General features: G+C 33.1%; 1 protein-coding gene across 1 annotated transcript in view; it reads left to right on the top strand.

Moving 5' to 3' along the window:
• The first annotated feature begins 446 nt into the window (after positions 1-446).
• The window catches only part of LOC106636405 (lysosome membrane protein 2), a 319399-nt gene continuing 303992 nt past the window's right edge, over positions 447-15853 (top strand). Inside the window, exons 1-2 of the mRNA XM_014348793.3 lie at positions 447-459; positions 519-843. Of these exons, the coding sequence (XP_014204279.2) occupies positions 565-843 (279 nt within the window). The 5' untranslated portion in view covers positions 447-459; positions 519-564. The remainder of the gene's footprint in view (positions 460-518; positions 844-15853) is intronic.

Raw genomic sequence — 15853 nt, forward strand, 5'->3', positions numbered from 1 at the left:
TTTTATCATAAAAATATCTGGTAAAGAAAGTAAATAACTTATATATAAAACATTTACAACTTTTAAAATAATTGTTTTAGAACAAGAGCTTTATCTTAAGGTGTTAATGTAAACTCTTTCTTATCATATAATTGCTAATTAAACTTCGTTGCAGTGATGCCACCAGAATCAAGCTTTGATAAAAAAAAATGTATAAAAGAATCAAACTATAGCTTGAAAGACATGCATCTTAAAATACGTAATTGGATCATTTGGATTTTGTTGTTTTTGCTAATATCTAGTGCTGGATTATGTATTGTATTTTGGTTTACAAACTTTTATAATTATTCGATAATTTCAAACTTAAAATTGAAAAATGGAACTTTGAGCTTTGAATGGTGGCAACGGCCAAAAGTTCATGCCGTTTATCGTGTTCGATTATTCAATTATACAAATGTAGATGATTTTGAAGCTGAGAAAGTAAGTAAACTGTACGTAGAAGAAGTTGGGCCGTATATTTACAGAGAATATTTAACCAGAGTAAATCCAGAAATAGGCCTAGATGGGACAATTACTTATCAAGAAATGCGAAGTTATCATTGGGAGAGTGGCCATTCTGACCATGAAGTTATAACTGTACCTAATATTCCATTATTCACTGCAATGGCTTTTTCAAGAGATATGAGTTTTCTAACTCAAGTATCATTGACTGCAATCCTATCTACTATCCAAGCTAAGGCATTTATTAAAGTTTCAGCCGGAGATTTTCTTTGGGGATATGATGATGAACTATTTCGCATTGCCAAACCTGTCATAGAGTGGCAACAGAATATACCGTATGAAAAATTTGGTATGCTTGCGTTCGTAAGTAATTATTGTAAATAGTTCAGTAAAATAAAAAAAAATGTTTTTAATTAAATTTTTGAATTGACTTAGTAATATTTATACGATGTGTTAAAAACTATCAAAGAATCAATTAGGATTCTGTATAGTGTACATTACACACCCATATAGCAAAATGAAAAATTCTTGCATCTCTAGTGTGTTGTCTCTCACTTTAAGAAAGTGCACCATGTTTAACCAAATGAAGGGACTAATAAACGTTTAAGTGGTTCATACATCATACATGTAAGGAAGATGGCATGTTAAAAATATTAATTATGAACACCTTGAATAAAAATTACAAAAGTCGAATAAAAAAATTAAGAAACGTAAATGCTAAGCATCAAAACTTAGTTTTTTATAAACTTTATCTAAAACACATAAATTTTATCGATTGATACTATTTTTACATAAGAAGTTGATAATATTTTACGGTAGGTGTCAACACAACAATGTCTAGCTGATTAAAGTGGGAGTTATCAGCCTCATTGTTGCCAATGGTACGTTTTTATAGGTCTGTACATTATTAGTATATTAAAAATAAATAAAATCATCTCACAGCTTCAGTTATTTTGTAAAATATAAAATCTTATAGTGTTTCTTTTAATAGAAACAATGCTAAAAACTGTACATTAAAGAAACTTGAAGAATTAGTAATTGGATAAAAATTTGATACTAGAAACTGCATTAGACGATGTAAACTACTTTTAATTAAACGTGGGCTCAGTAAAAATCCATTTCACTGCATTTTTTTTACCAAGAGTATTACACATATTTAAGCTCCATTCTTGTTCACTTAAGAGAATGAATTTTTATTATAATTTTTTATCAAACACTGTCGCTAGCATTTCATTTTTTTTAAAAACATTGTTGATTCGAGCTTATTTAGTTAACTATTTATGGGTGAACTGAGTCTACTTTAAATACATTTTGAAACCTAAATCAAGCATTTAAAACAGATCAAAATCTGTGATAACTGCAAACTCAAAATAAATTAAAGATATGTATCTTATTGGGATTCAATTTAGATTGAAAATTTGGACTTTCAAAGAATGTAAATACCTAAGCAAGTTTCACATGTTAGAATTAATTACATGAGTTATTAATTGTAATAAGTAGTAAACGATAACGAATTTCTTGCGATTACTTGGTTAAAGTAAAAAAAAGAAAACAAATAAATGCAATTTTCCATCCTGTATTTATACTGTCTTATAAAAAAAATACAATTATACTTATGTAATACTAGTAATCATAATATAAAATACATGATCTAATAAACTGCAAATTTCTTGCTCATTTAAAATACAAAATACGGTGTCCTGTCTTATGTTTTACATGATATCTTTTGTATAAGTAATTATTACCCAGTGAAAACCAGCAACAGTTTTGTAACATACATCTTTTGACTCGCAAAGTTTTAAAATCAATTTTAAAACATCAAGTTTTTATTTTATAGTATGGTTTTACAGATGTAAGCTTTTGGGTTATTGGTAATAAACCACAACTTATCATTCTTAACTAAACATGTACGGTGATTCAAACGAAATAAGGTGGCTTTATCGTATACTTATAACATACCTTTCCAGATTTTTTCTAATTTTCTGGCGAACTAATGATAAGAACTCTTAAATGTACAAAAGTTGCAATTCATACCTTTGATACTTATATTTTGGAAGACAACTACCGTGTACGTTAAATGTTTTTCGTTTGTTTGGATAGCTTCTATACGTGTTCGATGCCAACATACCGTTCCAAATTTAAGTAATGAATCAGAATGTATATGTATATAAGAATATTTAAAATCGCACACAATTATTTAAAAATGCATACAAGGAAAAAGATTACAAGAATTTTATATTTTTTATTCTTATGAATTAGTATCGGGCTAGGTGTGGTGTGAAATCAGTTTTATAACCTTACAAGTTAGAAAATGTCTCTTGCAAAACTGTTTGTGGTATTCTTGTGTAATAGCAACAGATTATGCAAGAGCTGTCTTATGAAACAAAAAAAACCAGACATCGTAGTTTTGCATCCTAAACGTGTAAGCGATTTGCAATTTATTTAATGGCGTGTTTTATATTATAATAGCTATTTATGCATAAGTATAGATGATTTTTGTTAAAATGACATGAGTACATAAAAAAAGAAAGCATAATTAAAGTAAGAAACAGTATTCATTTTTTACGCTTCAACTGTGTAATTTTAACAAATTTTTTATTGCCTGTTACTAATCTCAGTTACTAGTTCATGTGATTGATTGTAATATGTTAAAGTTACCTAAACCTTTAACATCTGTTAAAGGTTATTCTCATAGGGATATCGTAATTCTTTCAGCAAAAAAATAAATTGGAAAAAGCAGTGTACAAAAGCCAGTCATAACATTTTTTACCATGTTGCCTTAAAAGTTCTTGATACTTTCCAATTTGTTCTTAAAATATATCGTATATATTTTTAGCACCTTCCGATCACAACTTGCTTATAGCAGTTAAATTATCCACTTGAAAAAAATTCTTACCCTAGATCTTAATCTAGGGTTCTTTAAAAATGCTGTTGTAATAAAATATTTCACAGTGAATGTTGTGTTTTCCAATATTGATTTGAATTTTTACCGTAAGTGTCGTATTAATTAACCATATTTTAACTTTTCATCAGCTGTAGTATTAGATTTACGTGGATTTTTACAAATTTACTAACCTCCACGCATTGAGGACTACTCCCTCTAAAAGACAAAAGAGACAGTAAAAAACTGGAAAATAATGAAAAATGACGAAGAATTTCGGAGGCCAGCTTGCTCTTAAAGGGTTGGGAGGAGAGCACTAATTCATCTAAGTAAAGCTCTAAACTTTGCTTGCGCTGGAATAGAGTTAGAGGAACTAAGTATGCTGTAAGTGTTAGTGTGTCATGTGAGTCTGATGTGTCTTATGTATTTGAAAACGTACTTGCGATTTTTTGTGAGTGTTGAAATTGTGTCAAGGCCGTAACGGGTTTAGTGAGCAGATTGAGTGCTTCTCGTGTGAATTGAAGTCGTGATTATTTAGCGAATCATAGAAATGCATCCAAAAAAAAGCATAAGGAATGAAAAACCTAGAGTGTACTGTTAATGTACCAGAGAATACAAAAACTGAGCGAAGTATTTTAATGATGTGGCCTTGGATGCCCTTTACTCGATTTTTTCTTGCAGCGCCCCAAGTTTGAACCCCGTAGGTGCTAATGCTTCCAATGATAGTGTTAAAAATTTGCTGCTTGGTCTTCTGGCAGACAACTTTGTTATTAAAAAACGATTATAGTCGCTCAAAGGCACTCTCTATCTTGTCACAAGTGCTGTTAATATACTGAGCGCACAGTAGTCGCTGATCTAGCGCGACACCAAGATACTTGGTAGTGTAGCTCCAGTCAATCGTTACTCCGTTAACCCTTACTTTCTGGTGCTTCTTCTTTAATTTTATCAGAAAATGAGCATGGTTATAGTCTTTACTTCGTTGACGACAAGTTTATACAGATGATACCAGTTGTGGAGAGTAATAAACTTCATACTCATTTTGTAGGGTAGTGCACTGAGAGTGTTATTTTGACGTACTGCTGACTCCAACGTCATTTGCTTGGACATACGTGTTGATGTCTTTATCCTGGGCTATATTGTGATAAAAAAATTAAAAGGGTAAGTCAGAGTATGAAGCCTTGGAGAGTCTTGCATGTAATCAGGCTGGTGTGAAAGAGAGAATAAATCTGTTGGAGAGATAAGACTTGGTTAGATGGATGAGGATTATGCTTTTGGTGATTTTGCTAGGCAACGAAAGTAAGCTAATATATATATTTGTATATATTCTCGCAAGGGGGAGCAAATTAATTTTCCGGGTTGACGACCGTATACCTCTTTCCACGCTGAAGAGAAAGAATAAAATCTTATAAAGACGTTTGTGATGTTGCAGGTTGTCGTTATAAAATTTTTAAGGGAGAAGTTAGGTTCTTATTACTGACTGTCTAACGTATCTCCACAATCTTTCAGTGAAGCTGTTCAGGGTAGTATGCATAATCTACGAGTAACGCTGTCAAGGGCTGTTGTAATAAACTTAAGTTGTAATACACATTTAACGTATTTATTATGACCTGATACTTATGTAGGACGCTAGATTTTCTCTAGATGGTGTATGGTCACAGTTACCATTTTCTATTTCACTGAATCATGCTGAACCAAACAATACAAGGCTATAGAAAATACACGGGCATCTTTCTTAGTTTCACTTTTAATACTGTCCGTTGCAAAAAAATTTTCAATAATTTTGACTATGTTTGAACCTTAAGAAAAAAAAAAAAAAAATAGGCTAATTGTTTTCATATAGTATATCATAAAACGTATTGAAAGATATCATTTTATGAACAGAATTTCGAAATTTCATTATTTATAAGTGGAGAGCTTAAAGCAATAAATTAAAAAAGCACTTATTTCTCCAGCTTGAAGAAGATCATGGACCAACATAAGGACATTCATAACACATAGCGTTTAATGTAGAATATTCCTAAAATTTTAACAGGATATTCATTATGATGTTAGAAAATCACATGCAAAATTTAAGATCGTTTCACAACACCTTTTTTCAGATATTAAATGTTAATAAAACTTTAACTGAACACGTAACCTTATGAAAAGTCACATTAAAATAAAATCTATGAGAAAGAAGTTAGTAGAACTTGTCCAATTTTTTTTTTTTTGCATCACGCAATATGAGAAAACTAATATCGTACTCAATTTTTAGAGGGATTGACGAGATGTTTTTGCAATAAAATGAAAATAATAGTGTCAGACGCATATGTATACATGTACACGTGGGGCTCTGCCTCCGCTGTGTATTCAACGCAAGAATTTGTTATTTCTAGTATTTCAAATTAATTAGAAAAATAAAAGATTTTCTCATTTTCCTTTTTTTGTTGAATCTATCAACAAAAAGTAACCTTGTTGAAAATTTTATTGGAAATAATAAAAGTAATTTCCTCAAAATATTGATAACAATAGGCAAATACGTACTAATAAAAATTTTGTCTACGTGTATACAGATGTAGTAGATAGATTAGAACAATAAATAGAAGAACGTAAATGCCATATGTTTTAGTATTTTTCTTCCAACGGCCTTCTTGAAGGTTGTGTTTAAGACTGATTAGCGATGACTTCCACGGTTGTTATTATTACATCACGATATAAATTTTGAATCATTGAACGTAGGTGTACACAATACCGCATACTTATATGTATTATGTGAAAAAATTTACATTCTTATAGATATATAATTACAACCAAAAAAGTCAGTGTGCCTGTCTGTTTCCCTCATTGGTGGTGTGAAAATAATAGATAAAAAGTTTTTTTTTAGTTCTATAAGGTAAATATAAATTATGATGTTACAAGTAACAATATCTATGAGACCATACAATTTCAGATGACGTCAGGTGACAACTAAAATAAAGGTATAATTATGGTGGACTGAAACAGGATACTCTGCAATATACAGAAGAATCAATTCAACAAAAAAATTGTATTTTTTACCTTATTTTATGGTAGGAATTAAAAAATAGTAGATCAGACTTTTTAAAACAAAGTGTACGAGTGGGGGATGTAGAAATATCTATTAAAATAAGTATATGACATAGAAAAAATTCAGCGTAATTTAATGCAATATACTATCAAGACTTTCCATCTTATAAACTACTGTTGTTAAATCAATTTTTAATCATCATCAAATTTAATTATTAAACAGTGGAGGTGACGTGTAGACAAATATAAAAATAACAGGTCTCTAAGAAAAAATCTTATTTTTTGATAAAGGGTGATGTGGCATTACCTCTTGACTCTATGATGAAGTCATTTTGCGAAAAATTTTAACTTAAAGTGGGGGTATGGAGGGGCTGTGGGGGTAAGTAACTCATATGGACCCTATGATAAAGTATCTTTGTAATACATTTTAAGTTTTTGTGGGGGGGGGCTGAGAGCTTTGGAAGGATTTTAAAGAGACACCTAAAATTTTAAGCAGTGTATGGGGGAGTTTTATACATTTGTTGTTGGATTAAAATCACGGATGGCTTTTCCGTATTAAGCGAGGGTGAGGTATAGGTAGACCATGGTTAGGTATAGGGTTCATCAGAAAACTGGATAGTTATATTGTTTTCTGAAAATATTATATGCTTTTGTGGAGCGTAGTGAGTGGTGTAGAGGAGATTTAAAATGTTAAGATTCTCAAAATAAAGGGGAAATTGAAAAAAATTTACCTTATTTTCTGGAGAGGATGGTGTGGGGGGGGGGGGGCGTTCAACTCAGGAGGGTGGCCGTGAGGGTAGTGGGTTGTGCATGGGGGCTTTAACTAATTATTTTTGCCTTAAGTTCACAGAGAAATAAAGAGAATTTTCCCTCGTTATGTGAGGTGCTGTGGGGGCTGTAGGGAGACCATCGGAAAGCGGGTGGATGTAACACTTAGAAAATTGATAAAAACATTACATTTTGATTTTAAACTGAACTTGACATTAAAAATAATTTGAATTGCAGTCTAGAAAAATCTACACTATTTAAAATAAAAAGTGTAAAGCTTTATGTGACTTAACTAATTAATCCTGTGAACTCAGAAAATAGTTGATGTTAATAGCACAGTTTGAAATTTTGTCTTAAAAATTTTTTTATAGGATATTTTATCTTTCAGGATAACAGATAAATTCTAGGAATGATACGGTAAAAAAAGGAATATTTGTCAATAAGGCTTACCCTAATTCATCGATTTATATGAATTATATCTTACACAAAGTAGAATACGACACAGAAAAAAGTACAATTGTATTGAATGTGAGAAGTTTTTTATTAGATCAATGTATTGAACAAGATTTATAAAGAGCTACCTCGAGCATCCAGACAAAAAATTTTTTAGTGTACATTGTACAAGTTTACTGTGATTAAATCATGTGTTAGCTATGGAAAAGATTGTAATTACATTAAGAAGCGATTAACTAGGTAAATTTTTTTCCATGGGTTACAAAAGTATGTTGTACATTTTTGTCTCTGTAAGAATGGTTTGGAGGCTGGGCGCCAAATTGTGCAAAGCTCTAATTGTTTGATGGTAAGCTGAGAGTAAGGTGGAGAGGGTGGCTAAGTTGGAGTTGGAGATAATGCAGGAGAGGTAAACGGAAGCAGAAAGGAGTTTGAGGAGGTAAGACCTTACTTTATTAGATCAAAAACTAAGGAAGAATTAAAGAACAAACACATGATTGGGGAAGGGGGATCTTCTAAGGGGGAGCTATTAGGGGTGTAGGGATAGTAAGTGATGAAAATGCCTTATACAACAACAATGTATATATGGTTATGCTTAAACTGCAGCATATATGCCGTTTGCCTCTGCAGGAGTTATACGTATATGCTAGTGGTGTATTGCCCTTGACACTTTTAAGTGCCACAATGTACACAGTCAACTTTGTTAAGGGACGACTTTTATTAAGCACGACTTTTTATGGAATCTTGAAATTTTATCGTTAGGAAAAAGAAAAAAAAATTAATACATATATATGTTGTCACCTAACAATATTGTAGGTATTACATGAAAAAAAAAAAATTAATTTTCAAGTCAGTTTTGGTACACTGATGACATATTTTTCATCATAGTAAAAAAAAAGTTTGATTTTGTTTGAAGCAAATTTTCATATCTAAGAGAAATAAAGTAATAAAGAATCCTTATAGTATCTGTGCGATTTGTATCTTGCGCCTGTAGTCGCCCACCCCCCCCCCTCCCCCCGATACCGTAACGGTGGCATGGCGTGCTACTACGGCTGACAATGAACGGTCAGATATCATAAGAAGAAGAATACCTTAGTCCAAGCGATACAGTACTCTAGTAAAGCTGCGGGCCACTCTGCTTGCTGCAAAACTGCTGTGCATAGCTGCCAGGAATATTCCGCCCTCACTGAGGGTAGTGGTGTCTGGAGCGACTCTCAGATCGTGCTCCATTGGCTCTGATCGTCAGAGCCCACCAACAACTTGCTGGTCAATAACCATGTGGCTCAAATCCAAGAGCTGCTGCCTTCCTGCCTGTGGGGGCACGCCCCAACGGATTTAAATGGGCATGGCGTCACGGGAAACAAAACTGTCCACGCTCAATCGTATGCGCATCTGGTGGAAGGGTCCACTATGGCTCGCGGGTCCTCTAGACTCGTGGCTATCTGAGGTTGCCAGGCTTTTCAGCCTCATCAGATTGAACCATGAAAAAGCCACGCACATCTACTGGTTGGTTATTCACTGGACCCATGCCTAATCACTACATGGAGGCTTTCGTGTTACCAGTGCTTACATTGTTCGAAAGGCATAAATTTTTGGCGGGCAGCGACATCTGAAGAGTTTTTCGAAGGGAAGCATTGTCTGCACATGGCTCTGGGCACGGCCCGCAATGCAACACCTAAGACCTCTGCCAGTTGAGCGGATCACACCTGCTTGTGCCTTCTCTTGCACTGGTTTTATTATGCAGGCTCCTTCAACATCTTGTTGGCCAAAGGTCGAGGTATTAGCAAGAGCAAAGAATCAAATGGCACTTTAATCTCCCCTTCCTGGCACCACACTTTGGTGGACTGTAGGGAGTAAATGTGAAGTCCATGAAGCGTCATCCGCGTCATGTCATTAATCCGCATCAGAGTGGTTTTCAATAGCTGCCCCCTTACACGATTGACTGGCAGCCTTGATGACATTGATGTCCTCACTCCCGAGCATTTTTTTGTTGGCAGTCTGCTGAACTGCATCATCGATACCACTCCTCCACAGGGCTGGATCAGCTGACTCACTGAAATCTCGTTCGCAGCATTCGAGATCGGTTTTGGAGCCGTTAGAACTATGAATATTTCAACACGCTCCAGCAACGATCTAAGTGGAAACCTCACACCGCAATTTTCAGGTCAATGTCATCGGAGCTGTAGTGGATGCCACTCTTCTACAGCTGAGCGGCTCCTGGCCGTTAGATAGCATAGTTTTTGCTCATACCGGTCCCGGAATGTATGGGAACATCTTCGCAATGTTAGCAAGCTTTCTCTGCTGTCAGTTTATCTCTTCGATCCTGATGACACTGACCCCATGGAAATCGAACTGGAACTCCGGCCCAATCTGGCAAGCGGCAATTGAAATCGTTTACGAAACGAGGCAGACGGGTTATGCGATTTGTATCTTGCCCCTACTGCCACTCTATTACCCTGTTGCTGTAACGGTCTCACAGCATGCCACTGTTCTTGAAAATCAATGGACAGGTTTTACGCAGTGGAAGAAGAAATCCTTCAGTAAAAGCGATACACCCATCATTGTAGTTTTGTTTGATAGGATTATCACTCATTGTATAATACACAGCTCCGCTGATCTCAGCAGCTAAGCATCAGCGTCCTGTATCAATTATCTATTTACTCAATAAATGCATTAAATACCGAGTAAATCAAACAATGTCAAATGTAATAAGATACACTTAAGATGTTTCATAATTACTTGAGAGGGTATACAAGCAATTTTCTTTCTGAGTTTTTGATACATTTATCGTGATATAAATAGGCTCATCTAGATAGAGGTGCTGTACACGTATTTTTAACCAAGCACTTTCAGTCCATCTAAGTTTGTTTTGCTAACAAACATTTTTAAGATCGTAATGAAATTTTATTAATTTTGTTTTAAAGAAATTTTCAAGAAATAAGCAAGAATTAGAAAAATATCTTTCCAAAGTGTGAATCAAACTCACAACCTTTTGTTTTCTAATTATTTGCTCAACTATTAAGGTACCAAAAGGCTGTGCGTTTATTCACTCCGTAGACTCATGCAAATCATACGCAATAAAAAAATAATACATAAATTCATGCAAACTGTTTTGGTATAAATTTTTGGATCCCAATGATGAATGATACTTATCTGATATTCTTTACTGCGAATCTGTCTTATGAGGAGTCTTTGCTCCAGTTGTCTTCTTTTCGATGACTTATCAACAATTTTACTTGCAATAATGTAGTATCTTATTTTATACTTAAGAGTAATAGGTGTGAAATATATGGATGGAATTACGAATCTCAGTGTACGTTCTTAAAAGTCCTCTTTACAACATTAATATAACTACCAAAAGCAAACAACAGATACAAGTGCTACAAAATGAAAATTAGTTTGTTATCTATTTGATCTGACTAATGAAGTAATAGAAAGAATTTATCATTAATGTTGTATGAAAAAATGAATTATTATAAAGAGTAAGTTGCTTTCCCTGCAGCTTGCCTACACTAATTGAGAATCTTGTTGCTAGTTGTATATTTTTTAAATAATAGTAATTTTTTTACCTGGTAACTTATGTCTAGCAGGTCAATACAAACGTCTGAGGAAACTGCAAATCAAGCCTTAATTATAATGTAACGTTAAAAACGTTTTATAATAAACAACAACTCCGGACCTTGAATTAAGCTTTTTTTCTAACCTTTATTTGATATTTTTATGATTTTTTTAAAATATTTGAATTTTTGGCAGAATTAAAAAAAATTTGTTTGTTGAGTACAAATCTATCGTCAGTCTTGTCCAACTGGCCAGAGCAGATGGTAAGTATGGTTCATGATAGTAACTTTTTAACTTGGTACTGTTTAAAAAAAAAAAGATTGTAACAATAAAGTAAAATATAACATAAGAATGAGAGTAGTAAACTAAAAAAAAAAAATAATATTTGTAAAGAACCATCTTGTAAAGAATTGGCAACAATCTATGATGCCTTATTATAAGAAGATGGGTTAGTTTTGACCGAGTGTACACCGAAGTAATTTTTTAAGTATAGCCACGCAAAAAACTTTGTTAACCTAAAAACTTGATTATTCACTTAGATTAATTGAGCCAGCATTTATTGAACTACGTGGATGGGAACGTTGAGCACACCCTAGTATCAATAACATTATGTATCAGTCTGTCATCGTATATTTCGTTGTGTTTTTGGGAGCCGATTGCACTTGAGCCTATGTGATTGAAAATGTTGTAGTTGAACCCATTATAACGATCTTTTCTGCATAGCACTTGAGCCCAGATTGCTGTTACAGTTGAGCCCGTCGAAACGTAATATTATGTATTTCATAGATACTCGTTTTACATCAGGGCCGTAATAAGATTGATGTATACCTACATGTGTACATATATGAATGTACAATCAAAGTTATATAGAGAATAAATAGTTACGCACCTTAGTCGAATCACAGAACGAATGCGCGACCAAATTACCATTGTTCGTAAATAAAATCAGTTGCGTATTGACGTTGCGTGAATAAACATCATATTGTGTCTATCATGTCGTTGATTACAATGCTAAGTAGTAAAGAGAAGCCACTGTTAGTGTTTAAAAAGTTTAAATTTAAAAAAGCACGCCTAATTGAAACCGGACAGAAGTGGCGATGCACAAAAAACTTTTGTAAAATGGCAATACTCACAGATGTTACCGGTGAAACACTTCTAAAAACATCGGTATCGCATGATCACGAGCCCAACAAAAATACAAAAATCTCCATGTGCAATTCCTTTCGAATTCGTGCAAAAGAAAAGCGTGTGATGATATTTCTACGAGGCCTACGAAAATTTTTTGTTCTGCGATTCGAGGTAAGACAGTGCCTGATTCCATTAAAGAGTCGTTAGAGCCAGAGGATTTACAAAATATTAAGTATAATATGTGGCGAAGTCGACGGTCGCTTTTGCCGACTTTACCAAAAAATTTATGTCACGCAATCGTGGACAAGAAAAATCCAGGCTCTTGGTAAATTGTGTATTAATATAAGTAAGGCCTAATATTGCATTAGCGACTCTAATTTGAAATGAATTTAATAGTCTGTAGGTCTCTCGACTATGTACCGTGATGAAAAATCGGAGGCGGGGTTTTGGCTACGTTGGTGTTTTGGTCTACCGTTTCTCGATCCACACGAAGTCGAGACAGCTTTTATTGATGTTTTGATGACTCGTGCTTCGGAAGTAGTAATTCGAGAGATTGACACTTTCCTCATACATTTAGCAGAAACATATTTAGAAGCATCCGCGTTGTATCCTCCAAAATTATGGGCATCTGCGAACATTACCACAGAACGAACTACAAATACATGCGAGTCATTTCACTCGCATTTTAATGACGTGTTTTACAACGAACATCCAAACATTTTTCTCTTTCCCGATACTTTACTAGAGCTACAAGAGGAAAATATAATTAAAATTTGAAAGTCTGATCGTCCTGAACGTCGTACAGCTAGTGCGAGCGAGATTCTTCCCTACGCTAGATTAGCATTAGCAAGAGAAGAATATAATAAAGGAAAAATGGATTTGTTTACTTTTGTGAAGAGCGTTTCTCCTTATTACAGAAGTAATGTGTAATGTTGACAGTGAGCAAATATACTTATCGACGTATATTATTTATTTTGTTATGAACAAATACGTATGTATATTTGACAAATGACATGTAACTGTATTACAATATTAAAAGTATTTTTGAAAGGTGAATTTTTAATGTTTACTTACATTATTACACACCAAATTCATCTAGATACTTTCATCTTTTGGTGGGCTCAACTGCAACTTATTTTGTCGATTAGTTGGGCTCAACTGAAACTTTTTTCTGTCATTCTTATCAGTAGATGGGCTCAAGTGCATAGCGCCCGTTTTAGGCGATACTTTTCTAGAACACATTGTAAGTGGTCATCCACTTAGAGCAATTGAAGTGTTGATATTTTGCCTAATTGTCAGATCGCTTAATGCATGTCGTAACGTCTAATTTTTGACATATTGCCTAAAATCTATGTCACTTTGACTAATATTCATAACATTTCGACTAATCAAAAATATTGATCAAACTAGCAAAACTTATAAGCTTTTTCTTATGATATTTTGCCTAAGTACTATGTCATTATGTCTAAAGTTGTGACTTTCCGCCTACTTAGGAATTTTGTTCAAGCTATTGTAACTTATAAATCTTGTCTCATGACATTTCGCCTAAAAACTATGCCATTTTGACTAAAATTTTATTGTATTGCCATATCAAAAGTTTTATTTAAGCTATCGAAACTAACACTTTTTCTCGTATTATTTCGCCTAAAAACTATGTAATTTCGCCTTTAATTATTACACTTCACCTCATCAAAAGTTTTGTTTAAGCCATTAAAACTTGAAAATTTTCCCATGTTTATTCTCCTAAAAGCTATGTAATTTTGCTTACAATTATGTCGTTACGACTAGTTGGAATTTTTGTGCAAGCTATCAAACCTTATGAGCATTTTTCATAGAATATTGCCGAAACTATTTATTTTTACAGTAAACATGAGAAATAATACTTTTGGTGTTATCTTCTACGAGCAGTAATCTTTTTTGTATTTATTTTCCCACAAAGCAAAAAGCTTCTTGAATAATTATTATGTTTCTGTACTCACATTTATAGCTACATATTGGCTGCACGCAATGTGAAATACAATTAATAATTTCTTTTCCTGATGAAATCATCATTGTCAATAGGTTTTATTAATGGTCTACATGAACTTGAAGTATTTGTAATAGTATGGTACTAAAAGGTTTTTTTATTAAGTAGCAGAGCATTAATATGTTTATACTATGCTCTCGAACATATTCATTATTAAATATATATTAGTGTTTTCGTTTTTTATACCTCAAAATATGCTTATAATCAGAAAGTTAAGTGTACTATACTGTGGGCAAAAGCAAAAAAAAAAAAAAAAGACGTTCTTTACTCCATTGTTATGGATGTACAACACAATATTTTCAATGAGTTGTCATATAGGATCGACTGACAAATCAAATGCATACTATCGGAGTAAGTTTAACTACTCAAAATTTATTTTAACAGTGAATCAGTAACATATCATCACATGCAGCATGCAGAAAGCATATAAAAACTCAAACCATCTTTATCTGCATTGTATTACGTAACATACTATTTTATTGGGACCAATCACAAAGAAACTTAAAGCTCAAAATTAAACGCTTGTGAAATAGAAAACGTAATAACAAAAGAGATTTCTATATTTCCATTAATAGTGAAATAAAAAAAAATTTATCTTTTAATGGGGGTTATACAAAATTCAGACAAGTGTTAATTTCTCTGTGAAAAGCACGTTTTAAATAAGCAATTTATAAGTAACATCCAAGTTTGGATCATTAGTTTCTCCCAGCTTTAAAAATATTGTCTTTTCACTAAACTTAATTTTAGTATCGTTTACAAATTGGGAAGCTTTAAATATTCATCAAGTGGTCGATCAAGTTCTTATATCATCCGTGTGATGCTATCAAATATTGTTTCTTACTCTACAATACACATTTTTTATTGTTTATTAAGGATAAGATAAATTCGTTCTATCGTTATATCGTGGATATTAGTTAATTGGTTTGACCAACGAGAATCACTTACATTTATAAAAATCTAACTTATGAAAGAAGTTGAGTTTCTGGTAGTATTATACCTTGATGGTCACTCATCCCATACAACTTTTCTATTATATAAATGTTGCGTCAAGAATAAGATTGAGTTTATTCAAATGTACCGAAACTCTGCACATTTTTTTCAACCCGTGGACACTACTTTGTTCTACCTTCGGAAAACTGAATACAAGACTGTTCTTGTAAGATTACAGGTAAAAAAATAATACTGTTAACATAAAAAAAATCAAGGGTTATTAAAAAACTTGTTAGATGTTGTTACATCAAAATAAATGCAAAAAGTTCAGAGAGGATATGAGTCTGATCCACATGAAAATCCTTTTTACCCTGAAGAGTCAGCACCTAACCTTATTTATGATTTGAATAATTTGGTAGTGGCTACTAAGATCACGATCAATCCTGAAGTAAATATTAACAAAAACGAACTTGCTGAAATTAGTACCGTATTCAGTTAATGATTCAATCTTACAATCACAGTCTGTATTCAAGCAATTAAGCACACAGTAGTTGGTTGGGACATTACCAATGGATTTACTGCATAATGCTATTTCGCCATTGTTTAAG

Source organism: Copidosoma floridanum, unplaced genomic scaffold (genome assembly GCF_036245765.1).
Source record: "Copidosoma floridanum isolate Cflo_tuat_1 unplaced genomic scaffold, Cflo_Japanese_pri ptg000020l, whole genome shotgun sequence".
Classification (NCBI taxonomy): Eukaryota; Metazoa; Arthropoda; class Insecta; order Hymenoptera; family Encyrtidae; genus Copidosoma; species Copidosoma floridanum.